General features: G+C 43.3%; 1 protein-coding gene across 1 annotated transcript; it reads right to left on the bottom strand.

The window, feature by feature from the left end:
• Positions 1 to 387: 387 nt before the first annotated feature.
• LOC115603949 (probable phospholipid-transporting ATPase VA) lies at positions 388 to 18805 on the bottom strand. Its single transcript, XM_030476464.1, has 4 exons — positions 18214 to 18805; positions 10961 to 10964; positions 4978 to 4985; positions 388 to 484 (listed from the first exon to the last, which is right to left on the bottom strand). Exons 1-4 carry the CDS (start codon positions 18654 to 18656, stop codon positions 388 to 390), a joined length of 552 nt encoding a protein of 183 aa, XP_030332324.1. The 5' UTR covers positions 18657 to 18805.
• Between the last annotated feature and the right edge of the window lie 2296 nt (positions 18806 to 21101).

Here is a 21101-nt window from a genome sequence, read left to right as displayed (position 1 = left end):
CATGTGGCTCATTTTTTTGGGTCAGCGAGTAACATTCATATTCCATTCTGAAAAATGAAATTGCTCCTTCTTTTCAAATCTTATTTACCTTCTTCTTCCTCCTCCTCCCCCTTCCCTCTTCCCCCCCCGCCGCCACTTCCCTGAAGAGCAAACCAGGAGAAAACTGAAAGCTTGGAAAGAGGCAAAATGATGTGCCACTATGAGCAAAAGAATCTAGAGAAACCCACACTGGATGTAAATTTTCCATTTCTGTATTTCTTCACTATCAGCTCTTTAGCAGCCTCTCTTTCCCTTCTACATAAAGCAGAACATTTGTACTGAAAATGGCCTAATGTTTACAGAATTATTATAGAGGAACAGAAGACAGCAGGAGCAATGGGCAGATTCCTAGAAGTATGTGACACTTTTGAACACTAATCCTTTTTTTGGAGGACACCAGTAAATGCTATTGAAAAATGGAAAAGCATTGAAAATGCCTATATATCTGGCAGAGAAATGCTTCCTGTACCATCATCAAAGTCTTTGCCAGAAAGACTTTAGCACTGACTATTTATAGATTTCCACTTATTAATTATGGATGACCATAAACAGCATTTTGGTATCCCAGTTTATATAAGAAAACCTAAGTACTATTCAGGAAACGTAATTTTTTAAAAAGATACCATAAAGGGTTAGCCTAACATTTTTCTTTTGGCAGTGGACTCAGATATGCCCACAGCTTTTGAAAGCCTGTGTTTCTTGGGTGAGGATGGTGGTAGAGGTACGAGCGCAGAAAGGCTCCATACACTGGCAACATGAGTTTGACATTAGAGGGCTCCCCTGGCACCATTCTGGCGCAGCACTATTGTCAGCCTGGGTCTAAACTTCTGGTTTGCTGCTGTGTTTGCTAGCTTCAATCACACTCAACAGGCAAAGCAAACTCTCTCCAGTGAGAAATGAAGCATGACAATTGTTAGAAAAACAGCAGGTGCGCTAACAAAATTACAGGAGTTTTGACAAAATTCGGCCTATAATGGAGCATGGGATTTGGTGCTGATGAGCAGCTTAGTGATACATGCAGCACAATGAGGAGAGTTGCTTCTGAGAGAGCACATCCCTGGCTTGTAGAAAACAATAGAACAGCACTAGTTAGGCCTAAAACTTGATAACATTTAGGCTAAAATTCATAACAAAGTTTGATATTTACAAAAAGGTCAAACAAGCAGGTGACAGGTCTGTTAGTATGATTCAGTTTTCTCATCATCAGTATAAAGGTAGAATACTTCCATGTTAAGACCACCTTTATGCACATCTACATCCACTCTCCTGGTGAGGCAAAGTTTTCATTTGACCTTACTTCAGTTGTCCAAATATGAGAGACCTCATCTGCTCTACTTGCCTAGATGTCTCCACAGCAGGTGGCAAACAGGGCAAGGGCACTTCTAGTGGGTGATTCTTCCCTGCACAAGATGGATGGGACCACCAGCTGTCTGGACATGCCTGTCTTTCTGCCCAGGCTAGTGAGGAGGTCTAAGAGTTTGGTAGGACTGAATGGCTAATATCCAAGTAACTGAAGCCAAGGAAGACAACTCTCATGCTGCCCTAGGTGGTTTCAGAGAACATCGAGCAACTTCAGCACTTTAAACGAAGTTTAGCTGGTGGATACAGAGGGTAACTAATGCCTTACTGTCACCCAGCTTTCCCTCTGATCAGATATTGGTGTGGAATTCCTTTATTTTTCTGCATAGAATCACAGAATCATAGAACAGTTTAGGCTGGAAGACACTTCCAAAGATTATCTAGTCCAAGCCTGGCCTTGAACACTGACAGCAATGAGGCAGCCAGAGCTCCCCTGGGCAACCTGCTACAGTACCTCACCACCCTCATAGTGAAGAATTTCTTCTTAATGTGCAATCTAAACCTTTGAGTTTAAAACCGTCCAGTCTAAGGGAAGTTAAGTGAACACAGAATTGGGCTTAATGTTTCCCTTACCTATCAGCACTTTCTCCAAGCACGTTTTCCAAAAACACACACCCCATTTTTAGTCTGTTGACATAAGTGATCCTCATGTTTAGGTGTTTGCAGAACTCCTCATTACCTGCAGTACAAACTTGTGAGACTGTTTCATGAGAAAAGTTTCTCACCTTCTGAAATACTTTCAGAATAAACTTGCTAGAGACAGTTTCAGGATTACCCTTTTTTGCTTTGAAGTCTTTTTTTATTTGACCTTTGGAACAAATGTTTCACAGGATTATTTGTAGCTAAGGAACATGATGGAGAGCTTGAAACATTCTCTCCTTCTGCCCATAATTTGTTACTGTATGTACATTTTTACTCTGCATTGTTCCATTCCTTCTAAATTCTTCCACCTCTACCAGCTGGCAACTGTTATTATGCAGTTACATTTTTTCAGTAAAGAGGAATTTCTGAAAGTAGTTACTTCTTCACATGGCACCTCCAAACGTTTTGCTCTGTCTTAACTAAATGCCTACCTTTTTTCTGGTGTGCTTGACAATGCCCCTTTAAAATCTTTTTTATTTCAGAGTTTTCTTGAGAATTGTGGGAGAAGTAGAGTACTTCTAATCTATCTACCACAGTAGAATTGGGACTAATCAGGTCCTTACAGATGGTAGATACAGATTTCTTTATAACAGGGACTCTAGTTTTTCTACAACCTGTTTGTTACTCCATTTAAAGAGATTTTGAAATCAGATCACTAATAACCCAAAAATCCAAGGGAAAAAAAAATAACAATCAAGCTTCTCCACATAACATAGCTCCTTTGAAAATCCCTGAGATGAGAAAATCAAGACATTGAACCCCCAATCAGTTTTAAGGGCAATCACATCACAACAAAGACCTTTTTTAAAAGTTCAAAGCTCAAAAACCCTGTGAAATAAAACATGCTGTTCCCATTTTGTAGACTATGACTTTTATGCACAGAAAGGGTTATTCAACTTGTTCAAGATCCCACTGAAGACCCTAGTGGAGATGTGCTGACTCCCCATGAATGTTTAAGATTCAATGCTGTCCTCTCTCCCCAAATGCTTTAAGGCCTTTCACCAATTCAAAGAGACACTAGACCAAACAAGAAAAGAAAAAAAGGGGCAGGAGGGAAAGCGACTCTAACACAGATGAGACATTTAGAGAGCTCTGGATGAACAGGAAGGATACAGTAAGCACATCATTCACCAACGCCCTTAAGAGCCCTGACTTCAGAAGGATATAGCTTGCCTTGGGACTGCTGACTTTCTCTTACAGGTGATGTTCCCATCTTGCTGCAGTGAAAGTTCATGTGCTTGTAAAGCATAGAAAACTGTCCATCAAAAAAAAAAAAAAAGGAAATCGAGGGCTGGATGTAAATTAAAACCATCACAGAGCTTGAGTCTACTCCCAGGGCTCATTTCAAGGCCCAGTTATAAGCACTAACAGTTCATTTTTTCTGACATTAGAGGTCAGAACCACATTTGTCTTTTGCCTTATTTTTTAAACTTATATTAACACTGGTCTTATCGTAAGTGCCCTTCTAATAATCAGATTTTGACTATTTTTCTCCGTCTCTCCCATAGCTGACCACTACAGTACTAAGCAGCCATCAGTTTGTTGATCTTGCAGACACAATGTTTTGTCCATGGCAGATGGTAAGAAGCATTCTTTTTCTGAAAACATGCAAGCAGAAAATAAGAATACTGACGCAAAAAATAACTTGTTTTGTCAAGTTCAAGTATTTTGTTTGTGTATATCTGCAAGGTGTTGGTAGCAAAGCTAATTTCTACTTCATCCTAAATGTTGTAGAAGAATAACCAAAACAAAACACAAAACCCCCAAATACCAGTGTTTGCCAAGTGGAGAAGAAAAAAAACCAACCAAACAAACAAAACCAAAACACACTGGTAGAAGAAAAATATTTACTTCCCAGCATCTAAAATTGTTATGGGCATTAGAGAGCATTTAGGAAAATGCCTGTTAAAAAAACACTGAAGTTTTATTTTAATAACTTGAAACAGGAGACAGAACCAGTGCCACTGATGCATGAAGTCTGTCTCTGCCCTCCCCTCTCCTAGCAGGCTGAGTAAAGGACTGCTTGCACCACCCTTGCAGCCTGATCTCTTTGTCAACCAACAGCCCTCTCTGCACCAGGAGAGTTCAAAGCACAACTTCGGAAGTAAAGTACCTCTCCTGGAAATGTAAAACCAGGACCCAGAGTTTGGCCAAAGCATAATTCTAGGTCATGGTGAGAAGACTGGATTTTCTCTTTCTTGGCTATTTTACATCGCCTGCTTTCAGTACCGTGAAAACACTATGGTTATTTTGGCCATCAGTTTCTGGACTCTTCAGAGGCTTGTGCAAAAAGATCTATCTCTGCTTTTGTAATGTCTACACATTCCCCGGCTGTTTGCTGTCTATTATTTAAATACTTTCCCAGACCAAGGATTGAACATTTGATGGTACTACATGATGGTACTACAGCTGTAAACTTTTTAACCTCAGTATTTCTTCTTGATTAGAACCTGCATGTAAACCAGGCTCAGAGAGTGCTCCAGGGTGCAAAATAAAATTGGAAGTTCAAGCTGGAGACATTTGAACCAACTTACAGCCAGCTTTCCTCTCAAAGCAGTAGGACCATAATGAAGCGTTACGTGCCCAACACAGACTAGCTAATGAGCCTTGCCAAGCAGCTTGGACACACTCATCTGAGTAATGCTGTGTTGGGCTCTGCCCAGACCAACACACCAGCCCGTCGCAGTCTGCCAATACAGACCTCCTTGCGGGGTGGCATAAATGTGCCTTTGTGTTCCCTACACAAATCACCAGGGATTGCCCTTATGACAGGGACAGAGGCAGACAGACATGAAGTATGAAAGGCAGGGAAGTTTAAGGCCATGGGAGGTGATCCCGTACATCATACGAGGGCGTCAGATTAACCAAAGGAAGGTCTGACTTGCAAAAAGGGTCTTATTTTAGAAAGCCAGGGGAAAACTCATGGCTCAGAGAGACTTCTTCTGCTGAATTCAAGCAGGGTAAACATTACTCTGGGACATGAACTGCCTGCACTGCTTTGGCACTGACAGGTTACTTTTTTGAAGCTTCAGAGGACTCCTAAGGCTGTTGTGCTCCCTCCCCCAGAACTGAAAAGCAGCTTTTTCATTTCATTTCTCAGTAAAAATGGATTCAGATGGCAGAAATACAGTAGAATGGTAACAACTTGCAGTAGCACTTGTTTACATCTGCTTCACTTAAGTATCTTAAGCCTATATCCAGATTGTTAATTTGTTTTTCAATCCTGAATCATGAGTCTTCTGGTAATTTCATCTGTGCTGATGTGGTAAATCACACCTATTATATACATGTCTCAAAAAAAAAAAAAAAAAGTGTTTTGACAGGGTTCTATTTTTTACAATTTACTTCTTCATCCAAAGTTACTCAGGAAACACTGCTGCATTAACAACCAGTACTGAGAATCATGGTTTACCATTTGCTCACAGTTAAACTGAAACAACCCCCAAAATTAAGCGTAGTCATACAATTTGCATTGCATTTACTGAACATTCTTACTGGCTTTTTCAGTCTAAGGACAATACATTAGGGCAGGGTCTCAAACTCCCACCAGCTGTGCCCCATCCACAAACAGAAAACTGTTAGTCACGAGAACTTGGCCACAAGCCCTGCCAAGAGACAGCACAGCACACATTGCTTCCGGAGCAGCAAGCACCTCTGCATGGCACTCTGAAGGTGTTTAGATACACCAGCTGGGACAGTACTGCTTCATGTTGAATGTGCGCTGTATAACCACACTTCTTAGAGTGGAGAGTTCTAAGGACTGGCATTCACGTAACCAGCTGCATAGGAAGTCACACTTGAAAGAAGTATCTCTTTTTCTGGGTTTTGCCTCTTATTTGAGTTGTACTCAGGCAAAACTATGAACAGACTAAGCTTTCTAACTACACAGTGCCTAGTTTCTCACTGTGTACTACTGTATACTACCCTTAGAGCTCCCACTAAATGTGTACAGATGTGTAGCACAGTAACAGGAACACTGACTGGGAACCCTTCCTTTGCAGACAATATTTTCATACTGTATATGACCTCTGTAGAACAAACTGCTGTGGAATCTAACTGGAACTAATGACTTACAAAAGCAGGTCAGAGAAGAGTTGGACATGGATGAGGAGACATCCCACAGAAGTGTTGGGCATCTGGATGTATACTCCGATGTAAGTGGAAATGTTAAGAACTCTGTTCCCAAATGATGAGCAATCAGGTCTGCATCTAGTTTGAACACTGCTTGATTAGCTGGGGCAATGCAGTATTCGTCTGAACCACTTCTGCAGATGTGGTTGTTTATAAACTTTCTTCCAGTCGTAAAGAGTAAAGAACACATATTTTTCTTGCTTAAAATTTTTTTGTAGAGTACAGCACCATGAACTCAGGCGTGCTTTCTGTAAATGTGGATAGTGGTTAAAAAACAAAACAAAAACAATCCCAAAGACTTTTCTAGAAGTTGCCAGATAGGACAGCTGAAGGGAATGTTATTATGCCTAAGAGGCTGGATTCACTATACAAAACAGCTATTTCTAGTGATAAAGCATAAAGGTTAAACAACTAAGGACAAGATTGCCAGATGTAAAATGGAAAGTTTCCAATTTAGGAGCAGCAGAGGAAGAATTTGAATTAATATGCAAAGACCAAAGTAGTCTTATAAAAATCCTCCAAGCCAAACGAAATGCCATTGAAAATAAACTCAGGAACTCTCCCCTCCTTCTCTTCTGCTCCCTGCATTCCAAGGAGGACTGAATTTAGAATAACCATGGGGAATTTTAGAGAAATCTTACACTAAAATGTTGAACAAAGGCTTTAAAAGGCAGAGACACTATATGTGCTTCAAAGACACTATTTCTGTCTTTATCGTGCTATATTCTTCTCCAGTATTTCTGTTTTAAAATGGAATAAGTGTTTTGGACTTCAGTTTTCCTATGAGTTTTATCTTTAGTGAGATTGGTAATGATAAGACAGATATTAGATTAGGTATTAGTAAGAAGTTTTTACTGAGAGGGTGGTGAGACGCTGGCACAGGTTGCCCAGAGAAGCTGTGGCTGCCCCATCCCTGGCAGTGTTCAAGGCCAGGCTGGACGAGGCTTTGAGCAACCTGGTCTAGTGGAAGGTGTCCCTGCCCATGGCAGAGGGGTTTGAACTAGATGAGCTTTAAGGTCCTTTCCAACCCAAACCATTCTGTGATTCTATGATTCTATCATCAGACCGGTTCTTTAACAGTTGTGAAACTGAGGTAATAGCTGATAAATTCTACCTGGTGTATTAACTGTAAGAAAAAACAAACACATACACACAAAAAGACAAAACAACAAACATGAACTTGAACAACCAAACACTTGGCAAATACACAAAATCCACTGGCTGTTGACTTTTCATCCTAGACTACATTTCAGTACTAGCTTTGTTAGCTGCATGTATAGCGATACACTGTCAGGCTGGAGATCCTACGCTTCATTATTCTTTGGCAAATGCATCTTACTGGTCTTTCTTACACACATTTTCTGGCATGAGCTGGCAGATGCCCCACTTCAGGAAGAAAAGCTATTTCACTGCTAATAAGTCAAGTTTATTATATAACATGGTAGGACTTAAAAGTAGGATTCTACTGTGGTATTCCTCAAATTGAAGTGATATCATGGATTGTTCAGGCCAAGACAATAGCTATGTCAGACTTTAAATTGGACTCCTGGAAAATGGGTGCAGTAGATTAAACATTAGCACTACTACACTGATGGTTGGCTCAGCTGTGGTAGAGCTTTTCTGTTGAACTTGCATTTTGGAAAGCTCCCACAGGATCTGACAGAAACAGGAGCTCCCACACACAGACATGATCCTGTCACGAAAAGCAGACAGATACAGGGAACTGCACTGAAAATAAATAAGACACATACGTAAAAGAACCCAATAGGAGACAGTACATTTAAGCCCAAACAATCAGGAAGAGCAGAGTGTTAAATGCTGCAATGAGATGAACAGAACTTAGGACTTTCAAGATAGCGAACAGTGGCATGACATCTTATGGTGCTGCACCTCTTATACGGCTATATGGTAAGTTTGCATGTGCCTATGCTCCCATATGGACAGGCATTAAAATTCCAGCATAAAAACTGGCATCCAAGGGGTACATCAGTGATATTCAAAGATTCCTCTGATTCGATCCCTGATCACCCAGCAATACCATGTGCAGTTTTTAACATCAGATCCTACTGGACATAAAACATAAGCCAAATAGCCCTATGTGATATTTGTGAGATGCCTGACAGTGGAGACCCACTTTCACTCTTGTAACAGCCATGACAATGTGAAACACACAACTGCCCTCTGCATTTTAAGAGACACAGGTTGCAAAGTGATTTTAGCTGACCTAATATTTAGGTACGTCCAGACAAATAGAAATCAGCAGAATTAGGAACCTCCTACCTTATGTTTCAACACTCCTCTTCAAAAGCTGCATCTGAGGTTAAAGAGCAAATAACATCCCAAAATACCAAGATTACGTGAGCAGCCTGAAAATCTCCACAGAAATGCAAATGTAAACAGTTACTCAAAGAGGAAAATTATTTATTGATAACAACTCATCTCTTACATTGTTTCCCAGAACTGAGATAAATGTTATAAATACTTTTCACAAGTATGAGCAATATGTTAAGGGCTAATGCCGAAGGCAGAATGTGGCAGGAGATGAAACAGTTGATACTGGGTTATCCCCTTCACCTGACAGGGTAATACACTTGCAACTGTGATTCTCAAAGTGTAGTTCTTAAATAAATCAATCACTAAATATATTGAGCAGGACAAGATAATCTCCTACAGTCCAAAAATCAGACGGGTCATTAGCAGGAATTAAAATCTATCCCCTCTGAGTTTACTAACAGGATTCACCTTACCTAAAGTTTGCTGTATAAGCAAGTCCTCTAGTTCATCTTCACCTGTATGATCACCGAAGAGAGGTAAGGACCTTCCGATTCAAACTAACCTGGGGCAAGTGTCTCAAATAAACTGGAAGAATTTCCCTCCCACCCACCCCGAACTGTTCAATGCTCTCCACTGACTGTTGCACAAGTGTAGATGACTTGGTCATATGACTGGACATATACCTTTTAGCTAAAAGAAGCATGAAATAAATCTCACCTCATGTCCCAGGAAATATCATTGTCAGGTCAGAGACAACCTAATTCGCACCTGAGAGGGGCTCCTGCCAGCCAGCTACAATCAGAGGCTCACTACTGTTTACAGGGAAGATAAATAATGGCATATGCAGAAGAGTTAAGATGCAAATCAACCTATCTATCAGGAGACAGACACAACTATCCAAGCATCTCTGATAAAATATGAGCCTGATAGTGAAGGAAGAAAGATCAAAAAGCTCTCAAGTGTTCAGATAAAACCAATATATGTCTTTATTCCAGTAAACTGTATAAGATCAAGTTTTTGCTTCACAGCTTTGCAGGTGTACAGCAGAGGGAAGCATAGTAAGGGGAAGCTGACAAAGAGAACATGGAAATTCTAAAAAGGAAGAAAAATACAATATAGAAAGCATCTGAACCCCCAAACGTAAGTGTGCAGCCACAAAAAAACAATGCACTACAACTGCCAGATCAGACTTAGGTGAATTAGATTTGATTTCCTACAATCTACTTTTGGCCAAAACAGGTTATATGTTTCTAATTCACTTAATGAACTTCCTGTATCTTTAAGGATTTGTCTGCTATATCTGCCTGCTAAAATTTGTCCGCTGGCATCTCTTCTGAGGCATCTTATTCCATGTCTGGATTCTGAGATCCTGAACACGCTCACAAGTTGTGATTAGATGACTGCTGTTCAGCACTTCATGTACTGGCCTCAAAATTTTGGGAGATATCACAACTTGGCCAATGACTTGTTAGTGAACAAGATCAGCAAACATAGCCAAACCAGGCATGTTCAGGTTATTACTGGAAGGCAGAAAGGTAGTAGGACAAGGGGCAAGCATATAGGTATGTGGCTGTGCAACCAAGAAAAAGCCTAGCAAACATAAGATAACATCCAAAGGTAAAAAAACTATGGTTTCAAATGCTATCATTTCACAATGGACTTTCTCTCCAGAAGGTAAAGACTAAAACCTCCATCAAAACTACATTAATACCAAATATTCTGCAATAGCATTCACATCATCAGTGTTACTACAATAGCAACATAGATACATAAGAACTGGAGTGCAGCTGTCAGTCAAACATTTAAACTCTTCCTTGAAGTAGGTCAGTATTTCCAGGCAACCAGAACATAAAAACAAAACAAGTGACCTCCATGCCCATTATAACAAATCTCCAGCACAGTCTGGGTTTATGAAATGACTGGGCATGATGCAAATGTTGGCCACTGCACTGGAGAGACTGGCCTATTTGTTACTCTAGAGAAATTGTGATCAGACAAGAATAAAATTGTAATAAAATTGCAGAGGAGATGGTAGATGTTTCCCACCCCTAAAATGAGTGCCTTGCCAGTTCAAGATTGTCCTTTGACCAACATGGCCTTAAGGATGTAGTCTGACCGTGACAGAGATCTTCACCTGCAACAGTCTCGAAACAGAATAAGCCACCGCTCCTGTTGGAGCAAAAAACTAGGTGGTAGTTTGCCAGCTCATAAGGGTTAGATATCCTCAGCAGTCCACTGGACAGAACACCCTGTTAGCTGGGTGGCTAGCAGGTGTCTATGGACAGGCTGTGTAGCTATATCTTAGAAATAGTAAAAGGGAGAAAGTTGTTCCTCTCAGCTCACATCTTGCAGGCACTGTAAGATCTTAGTTTGAACTCCCCTCATTCCCACCTTTTGGGCACACAGCAAAGAACAAACCAATTCATTCAGAAACATGCATGCCATCTTCCTCAAACTAAATCTGAGCGTTGTTTTATCAAATCTTTCAGAATCAAAAATACATTTGTATATGTACATTTCTTCAGTTGAGCTCAATATTAGAGCCACTCAAGCTCTTGGGACAGGATGTCACTGACATGCCCTTTGCACCTCCTCTCCCCTCCACACCAGCACAAGCACCTACCTAGGAAAAGCTATAAGCTAGCATCTTTCACATGTTTGCGCTGTGGCTGTAATTTGGGTGTGCACCAACTTTTGTGCTTGATATACATCAGAGGAAGCTGCTGCCCAGAACTACGCAGCTCAGTGTCCTGGCTTTTAGCATTGCATCTGCTCCTCACTTTATGATTACGCTGTTCAGTGAAATGCACTCTCCTGGCCCAGTGTGCGTTCAACTGTCTTGCTTCCACATCCTGGTGAGACAAGGTGAGGCAGAATGTGTTGCTGCAGGATAGCAGCAAAGTTTGCATCATGTTTCTGCTGCAAGTCTCTTCTGGGTACAAACATGACTGACCACTAACACAGCTGCATTAGTGCCAACTCCAAAGTGGAAACACTGAGGCTGAAGGTAAGCTCTAGAAACTGGTTTGCCTCCTCAATTACGTGAAGTGAAACAACTTGTTCTGCTTTTCATGAACTTAATTGCTCTCAGTATATGTGGTTGCTAAAACCAAGCCTGCACAGCAAAAATCCTGCAAATTGGGCATAACCCTGAAGCCATGTTTTTGGCTTGCTAGCCGCACTGCCCATACTGTGTATATACACAAAAGCTCCACATATCCAAAAGGCCAAAAACCTAGTGGTGCAGGCAGAGAAGACAGGCATGTCTTTGACTGCTCTTGGGCAGAGCAACTATCCTGCAAAGGGGAAGCATGCTGGATTACACAGCAAAGGGAGATTCAGCACTCTGACTTCTGCTGCTCTATCAAGGTATGTCCATCCATAAGGCTTGTGGAAGCCTAGATGAGGTGTCCATGTAAGTCCTGCCCAGTGGCAGGAACTCTCCTTTTTTCTCTTATTTTCATTTTCCTTATCAGCCAACAATAGTCAGAAGAAGGAGGGAAAACCACAGCAAGCCATTTAAGTCTTCTTCATTCCCTGGAGTCCTCCAACACTCCCATAGTAAAATTAGGGCCTCCCAGGCAGAGTTTGGGAGCATCACTCCAGTAAGTATTTTTTGAGGACTGGTCTGCTAGCAGGAGCAATGCCCTAGATAAATTATGCCATGCTAGCTAATAAACAGTTCTATAAAACCCTGATCTATAGCATGGTTATCAGGGGTTTCAATTCTGATTTTCAGTTCTGCTGACTAGATGACGTGGAAGGTGGAATATGGAATCACAGTATCGGCAGAGTTGAACAATACATGCAATTTCCTCTTATATAGTTTCTTTGGAAATGTACTCTGACAGAATCAAGCAAATTCTTTCAGATTCTGTTATTCTTTCAGCCACCTCTAGCAATAATTGTGGTCTCATGATAATACTGACACATGAGAGCAAGTAGATCTGTGCACAAGGTGGCCACCTATGCTTCTGGGCTGTGGTCTGCTTAGCACAAGCTTTGGCGTCTCTCCAGAGTGCAGCATGTATCTGCAGAAATTAATCTGGGGACATCACTAGGTCTTTCAGTAGAGATTAACAGCACCTTCTTTGGCAGTTAGCCAGAGGCATGTGAAACAGCCTACAACTGCTCTCATGACATCCTATACAAGTGAAACAGCTCAGTAATAAGAGGCAAACATTTTTCTTTCCGAGCTCAGGCACTTACAAAATTCGCCCTACACTGAATAGCAAATAAACAGCATGCACATAGCTGGACAGACAGATGGGTTCTCCTGTGCATTGCAGCTGGCTACACCTCAGTAGATTAACACAGACACTCCTTGATACTAGGATAAACTCTACTGCAGAATGAACTGCTCCCCATCAGTCGAACAGAAAAGCCTCTACTACATCTCCCAGTAAGTTTTTTCACTGACAGCCCAGCCCAAACTGAAGCAAAGGATAAAGACACGGTAAGATGCACAAAGCCGCACCTCTCTGAAACTCAAGGAGGCAACACTGACTTCACCAACAGATTCAGATCACTACTTTCTGCTTTCAGCTTTCTGTGCACTAAGCTCACTCACAGAGGAAACTGAGTAATCCCAGGTAGTTTACTTTTGAATCACATTTAGATTGACACTTGTGTTCTGGAACAGATGAGACAAGCTTATTTCTTTTGGTGAGAAATGTCTTATCCTGCCAGCACGTCTTGGGACAAGAAGCTACTCTGGTCTATTCAGGGAGTAGTGGGAGATAATCACAATCCAACTCCTCAGAGACTGGTGCTGCCAGCAAAGTAAGGCACCTAGAAGTGAAGTGGTTGCACGGCAAGTCATCATGCGGCTATTTTAGAGGCCATGAGTGGGCTCTGCTGTGCCTTTGTGAGGATTTGGAAACTGCTGCATCTTTTTTCTCCAAGGCTGGAATTGCTCTCACTGGCAGGCTGACAGAGGGGAAGAAGAAGGGAGCGTATTTTGGAAATTGTATGAAACACATTGCCCACATCAAACTCTCTTCTCTCCTCCTCCTGAGTTTTACAGGAAGAAATTAACATTTAATGTAAAACAACCTGCTTTGATAGCTGCCTGAGTGCCCCATTAAACATTTTCCACACCTCAGGGGAGACAAATATCCAGTCATAAATTCCAATTTGTCATGGATTTTTTAAGTCACAGGTTGACAGAAGTAGTTAACACTCTGATCAGTATGCAGAGACCATTACACTCTTTAGCAATAATCTTCAATGGACACAGCAAGAGTTAGAGAGTAGATTTAAAAAGCAAAGCCCTTTGGTTTTGATCATGAGGCTCCTAGAAAAACGATAGCAGAGATTATTTCACCAACACAGCACTGAGTCAGTAACAAAACGTAATTCCCTGCTGGATGAGTGCCATTATTTGTTGTGATTGTAGTTATCACTTTTCATCTTCTATTTACATACCATGTAAATGTATACCATACTTTGTAACAGCACACTGAAAACAAAGCCCCTGCTTAGAAGAATTTTAACACTTCTGCTCCAGTAGCAAATTTAGTTCTATCAAATATTTAACAATGGCAGCAATGTGTGCATCCTGGAATTATCTGGAGCGAACATTTACATGTGCGATCCACAACTCCACCCAAAGCTGGTGAGTGCTGGAGGACAGTAACTGCAAAGAAAAAAATCACCCTCCCATTGTCCGAGTCCAAGATAATAATGCAGAAATGTAACTAGCCAAACAAGATTACACTGCTATGATTGTGAACTTGTACTCTCCAGTCTTCCACATCCATCCCTGGGTGATGGAAATGAGGGAAAGGAACAAAGAGAGGAGGCTAAGATCATCACTGGTTGGCAGAGGTTATGTACACAAAGCAATTTTCTGCAGGCTGGGTTCTAATGCCCTTGTAACTTTCCTCCATTTAAACTAAGAAAGAGTTTTGGCCGTGATCTAGCATTCCTAACTTAAGCACCTGCATGGAATCTAAATTCTAGGTGACCTGTAAAACTGTCCTCCTAAATAAGTGCCTAATTTCCTCTGTATTGCCAAATGGGAGAGGTATCCTTGAAGGCCTCCAGAGAGGTCCTATTAACTTCTCTTGTCTAAGAAACTTTCCCTCTTTGGCTGTCAAGACCCTGACTACTTTTACAGGCAGACCTGCAAACCCCATCACAGAGCAGCAGAAGTCTGCAGTTCTCCAGCATGCTTCATTCTGTGACATATGTTGCCAATTCAAACTCAACAGCTTCTTTCAAATTATTCAAAGAACCAGGTCTTTTCCCTTTCCACCATCTGACTCTAGAAAGCAGTATCTTTTGAAGGACTCTCCAAAACATTCAGAATTTCTAAATGAAAGCAGTCTTCTTTCTGCGAAAACAAGCTGCATTTCTCTTCAGCTTTTTACTTTAGGTTGCATCATGCTTTGCTGTTCTATCGTATGGTAAGTGTTGCCAACTATGAGCCACTGAGTCATTGATTCAGCAGTAGCTGTATGAGAATGGGTCATCTGAGTCCACACCACTGCGCAAGCGGGAGGAAGAACGCCTAGTCTGCACACCAGCTGTCAAGCAGTCAGAATAGCAGGACAACAGTATTTTCCCCCAGATCAGACTACTGACATGATCTGCCTGCATGGGGTGTTCTGGAGGATCTCACAGTGGACACCAGTTACATGCTGTTGAACCTCCTCCTAATGAGTACCAGTAGGCTCTGCCCATCCCTATGCTTTCTCCCTGTCCTGTAGATCTTGCATCAATTGCTGCTTGTATCTAACAGGAACATGTACTTCAGCTGCCCGGAAAGCAGCACATGGAGGATATATGACAGAACACACAGAACACGACTCAAGCCTTTACTTGATCACTAAACAGTATATAACATGAGATAGAGGGTTTTTCTCTGCTACTGTGAAGCAAAAGTCCCTGTCTCAAGTTGCCGACTGTTACAATTGGCTGTCATTTGCTGTAGTCTGTGTTTGAATGCTGTGGTCCACGTTTCAGGTGGCACTCTTGCAGCTGCATGGGAGGCTGGCAGGAAAGAGAGCCCATCACAGTGCAGAAGACCTCTTTCAAAGCTACGAAGCACTGACCAGCAAGAGAAGAGCCATTGCTCTCTGACAGCCCATAGGGGAGCACACGACTACAGCTATGTTCATTAACCTGCCCTACCTACAGAAGCATCTCTATCGAGGACAGCATTTGCATCAAGTCTGCCTCCACCACACCAAAAGGAAGTGGTAGAGCAGGGGGGCAGGGGCGAGAGAGAGTCTGGCTTGGCCAAAAGGTGTTAAAACTGATAAAGTGATCAAGATAAAACGGATGTGGGGAGGAAAGCTGTCATTTATTGCTTCCTTATGTGACATCTATACTTCAACATTTTTCCAGAAACAAAATGAAGAAACAAAAAGTCACGTCCAATCCCTTGTGTTTCTCCTGGCATGATACCTTTCTGAGAAAACAGCTTTTCTGAACTCACACCCAGCAACTTTCATGACCTTGATACAAATCTCTCAATCTTGGTTCCCTGTCACTTGAGTTAGTGAGAATCTTAGCTTTTATCTCCCAAAATAGCAAGTTTCTAGTCCCACCTCACTCACTGGAGCTGGAGGATGTTCAAAAAGGTGGCTTGGTGAAGTTTAAAAAAGGCTAAAAAATAAAAAAAGGGGTCAGCTTAAAAACATATAAGCAAATTATTTTAATCTTCTGTTTTGTTTTTGTTTTTCAATTGTGGGAGGGAAGCTTTTCCTAGGGATTGCTGGAAGGTGGAAATAGGTGAGCTGCTACCAGAAACCAGGCTCCTGCAACAGGCTGTATGGACACACCATTCATCTCTGCTTCCAGACAGAAAGCTGTGCCTGAAGAGCTAACAGAGTTCCTAAACTTACATGTTTGCTGCCCCACAGAGATTAGGCTGATGCAAATGCGAAGGCAAACTACTCCCAAATCAATCTGTGTGTCACTTAGCAGTAATCTAAACTCTGCAGTAAAAGGAACAATTCTAACTTTTACTCTGGAACAGCACAGGCATTACAAAGGGCAATGCACTCAGCTGGCATGCCCAAGAGAGCACAAGTGATTTTAACACCAAAGGTACACCTTTTCTCACAGTCATGTCTAATTTTTTGGCAGCAGAGAAAGATACGGAAAATTGCAGGGGGAAGAAACATTCTAGAATTGATATCCCAGTACTGGTATTCATTAATATTTCGAATAGCTTCCGCAACAGGTACTTCTTTCTTTTCAGCCTAGGAGACACAAGAGCTTATTTCCAAACTGATTTCACTCGGTAAAGGCTAGATTAACCATCCTCATCAGTACTATTATACTTTACTGCAAGAGTAGACCCTTATTAGCCCTCCTGCCACCCATCTCTCTCAACACCAAAAGTGTTCACAGTTAAGGACAACTACAGACAAGCAAGGCGCTAACTACAGCCTTAGGTTAGTGATGCCTACGTGTGTGATTTGGCTAGGTTATTTTTGGTTTAGTTTACAGAAATAAGCCATTTTACTTGTGTTCCCATGCATGCATATCTACTGGGGGGGGAATATCCCAGGGTGAGATTTCTTGGGTGATACGACTTTGTGAAATAACAAGCTGAGACTGCTGATGTTGAAAATGCAGCCTATTCTGAGTCCTTTTTAGCTTTTGGGGTTTTCTTCCCACATGCCTTTCTTGCAATAGGAGAGTTGCGCTCTGCCTCGGAGCTTACGACAGCCCAGAGGACCCCTCCCAGGCAGGCTGTGGAATCAGAGTGTAAGCTTCTTGGCACGTGTTTCGTTTCTGTTAAACTTAGAAGCCTCAGAAACAAAACTAAAACCTGCTCTCTCGAAACATACATTCTTCTCTCAGTCCCCAGAAAACCATAGCCTTAGCTACTATGAGATGACTATCTGTCACTGAGAGAAAAGCAAACCAAAAATTCAGTAAAGCTGGATTCTGAGGACATAAATGTTGGTGCAAAAGTTATTTCAGTCTGATTTATGGATACCAAGGCTGTGCTCTGAATGTATAGCATGGATCATTTAGGAAAAAAAAAGTAAATCTGAAGGAGATAAATGACCTAACGCTTTATCCATGAGCACTGGGAAATAGCGAAGTCGCAGGGAATAATAATACTTGGGATGATAAATAAAAAGTGTTTGCTTAAAAGTGAATGTTCAAAGAAAAGGCTGCCTTATTCTGTAGAAAAGCAAACACAGCTTAAGCTCACTAATTCACATGTCAGGAAACCTCACAGACCTAGCTCAAATTCAGAAGCCTCTGGCCTTTATCCTTCTTTCACTCAGTGAAGATTTAATAGCAGATTACTTGAGTGAGGTCTCATATTGCTATAACCAAATTAATGACTGAAACTATTCACTGGTGTAACTGACCGCTCACACTGGGAAGCGATCACATAAAGGCTTGCAAATCAAATACTGCTTGAGTGATGCTTACACTCACTTTGCCATGCACTGTCTTTCCTTTAAAGTGTAAAACACTAAGAAGCCTGGAGCACATGTGTACACCTATAAAAAAACATTGCTTACTCATAAATCAGTGATTTACTGTGGGACACCACCAAACAGAGCAGATTCGCTTTCACCACAACGTACAGCACTGTAGGAACTCCTGCAGTTCCCAGTAAAGAGATGGGAGACACCAGCTCCAGGGGCAACTCTAAGTTTCTTTGCACATGGAGTGGAAACGAAAACCCTCCACAACAGACCTGCTGACCACTTCTGCTTACCCAAATCCTCATGCCCAGCAGAGCTCCACCACCGGCTGCCACCCCGGCACGCACCTGCCCCGTCTCACCTGCTGTACACCAGGCACTCCATGTGGTTGATCTCCTTGTCGGAGCGGTAGCGGCTGTAATCCTCCCACAGGTCCTTGATGGCAGTGACCGCCAAGATGAAGAGCACGGGGGCCAAGGCCAGCTCCGGTTGGAAGGCGTTGACAGCCGGCACGAAGTTGAGGAGCGCGATGAACACAAAGTAGACGTTGGCCAGGCGATGGAACTGCTCAAAGAGGTTCTTAGGCAGGAAGGAGAGAGCTGTGTATTTGGTGGTCTTGAGACGGTTGCAGGCCAGGACTGTGCTCCTGGACTTTTCCACCTCAGCCTCAGGTAACAGCACGTTGGAGCGTACCAGCCGCGTCTTACTCTCCTTCTTCTTCCTCCGCCTCCTCTTCCTCTGTCTCTCCTTCCCCTCCGGCAGCACCTGGGGTGCTCCCTCTCCCCCTGCCGTGCCCTGGGACATCGCTGTCGCCCTCCCAGCCGCCTCGCCCGGGCAGCGCGGGCAGCTTCCAGCACCAGGCACGGCCCTAAGTTATCATCATCCTCTGCCGCCCGCCACGGCTCTCCTTTCCTCTTCCCCTCCGGGGTGGGAGAAGGGGGAGGAGGGCTCTCTCAAACCCTCTCCCAACCGCTCTGCCGGGACCTCTCTCGCTTTCTCCTCCTCCCCGGCCGGGGAGCGGACGTGGGCCGGCGGCGAGCCGAGCCCTCCTCCCGCGGGCCTCGCCCCGTCGCGCTGGCGGGCCGGCCCAGGGCGACGGGGCTGCGGCGGCCGCCGTCCCGGGCGACATGGCGGGGCGGGGGGCGACGGAGGCCGCGGTAGGGAAACGGGGCGCGGCGCCTCCACCCCTCCGACAGCCCCTGGGTGACACGTTAGAGGCTGCCTTGACTGTCGGTTTTACACATGGGGACGAGGAGCATGAGGAGGCTTGGGTGCAGGAACTAAAACATTCCACTGAAGCGATCCAGCTCTGCACAGCCTTTACCCAAGGACCCCGGGGAACAGCGGCCGGCGGGAGTTTTTTTGGGCTGGCTCATGTCAAAATTCTCCACTTTCTGACTGAAAGTGTGTGCCACGAGTGCGGCTGTCTCTGCACTTGGCACAGGCAGTGCAGTGCAAGGTCTTCTGACCCCCAAGCTCTCTGGTATGCCAACGCAGTCGGTGCTTGGGACAACCCCGAAGGTGGCAACCGAAAGTGGTGAGGTTTCTGGTGGGAGGTGTTGGCACTGCCAGCCCCACACACGCCCAGGCTGTGGTGTGCTGTAACGTGTGTTTGGGGTTATGTGGAATTTTCTGTTCCCTTGTGGTAGGTCTTTCCAACCACGGATGGCAAATGCCTACGTCTCGCTCTGGAGCGTGCGCTCCTCACTTTCTGGAGATAACACAGTTGTGGGTAAAGACAGGAAATATAGAAAGATAGACCTGAAATACAGGAGAGAATGATCCAGATTGGAAGACTTAGTCCAAAGTCACAAGCAAATAAATGTATACAGATGTTTAAAGAACAAATAGTACAAAGTTTATTGATACCAAGCATGACATGAGTCTTTGTGGCATTCCTTTAGGTTGGGATTTAAGAGCAGATCCTTTGAATCTGGGATTCCGCAGACAGCATAAAAGGCTGCCACAAGTCCTTCCAGGCTGTGTCTAAACCGTAGCAGAGATGTATTTTGTGATGTGACCCTTGGTGCTCATGCTGTGATATCCCAAGCTGGGATCATATTGAGTACAATAGCAAGCCCCTGATACGTGCCAGCGCATTTCTTCTTATCAAACAGGCATAAAGTGTACATATCTAGTCTTGATATGAGGTCAGGACAGGACTGGGGCATCTTCTGTGAAGAGTACCTGCAGCCCACGGTTCAGATGCTGCCAGGACAAAATTCCTGAAAACCAAGAAGTGAAAGCCATTACCTCTGAGTCTCACAACCTGTAGTTGTAACACAGTGCTGCGTCTTAATCCGGCCTTCCCCTATTTACTGTATGTTTGCTTGTAAATGTGTGTAGATAACCATGAACCCCTTTCAGGCCCGGACACATGGCCTAATATTGGCACTGTGTGAAGCCACAAACCCTTTACCAATCCTTCTGTCAGCTCCGATGCTACTGCAGACTTCACAGGGGTTTCCTGGGTTTCCCAGCTCTTGGAATATGGTTTTACTTTGTGCAAGGGAAAAAGTGAGGATTGGCCTGACTTTCTTTGTTAAGTCTGCTACTTTGTTGATAAGGGAAAAAGTACAAAAATGTTATACCATACAGAAAAGGGAGACAAAAAAAGACTCTCAATTTAATTTTTTGTGTGTGTTTGTTTTTTGCCTTCGTTAACCAGTTCCTGACTTTCTTACACTTGGGGTTAACTTGAAGGGTAAGCTGGAATGAACAAAAATCCATTTCCTCTGCTTCAGAAATGCTGAAATGTGATAAGGAGGACATAGTATCATGCTGCAGTGTTCCCAGAAACCAAGCTTCACCCACCTGAGGGCTCCTTGCAGGCAGCAGAAAGCAGATTGCTGGACTTTTTGCCACTTTCCTGCTGGCCTCTGTGACCCACAGTTTTGAAGGGCTTTTGGTTCACTCCTGGCCCCCAGGAGCTCAAGCACTGTTCAGGCTTCATCTTTTCTCTGGTTGACCCTCTAGCTTATTTATGCAATGGTTAGTAGTTAGAGGAGAAGCAACAGTAACCTTTGCTCTTTTCTGATGTCAAAGCACATCACCTCTCACAGCAAACCATTCGTATCTTTATCAGTGCCAGGTTACTCATGAATGGCACCTTGAGTGTGGCATGTCTGAGCAGAAAGATGATGCAGACACCAGTGCTGCGGGGTAGTGTGAGCCTGTGCTAGGAGGGGAAGCAAGCCAGTTACTGAGCCGCTGAGAAACAGGTGAGTTCTCCACAATGATGCCATTTAA

The sequence above is a fragment of the Strigops habroptila genome, chromosome 2 (genome assembly GCF_004027225.2).
Source record: "Strigops habroptila isolate Jane chromosome 2, bStrHab1.2.pri, whole genome shotgun sequence".
Taxonomy (NCBI): Eukaryota; Metazoa; Chordata; class Aves; order Psittaciformes; family Psittacidae; genus Strigops; species Strigops habroptila.
The sequence above is the reverse complement of the archived record's forward strand: the minus strand, read 5'-3'. Positions and strand labels throughout refer to the sequence as shown.

Bases quoted from the DNA above. Each gene is read 5' to 3' on its own strand.
- LOC115603949 (XM_030476464.1), bottom strand. From the start codon at position 18,656: ATGTCCCAGGGCACGGCAGGGGGAGAGGGAGCACCCCAGGTGCTGCCG.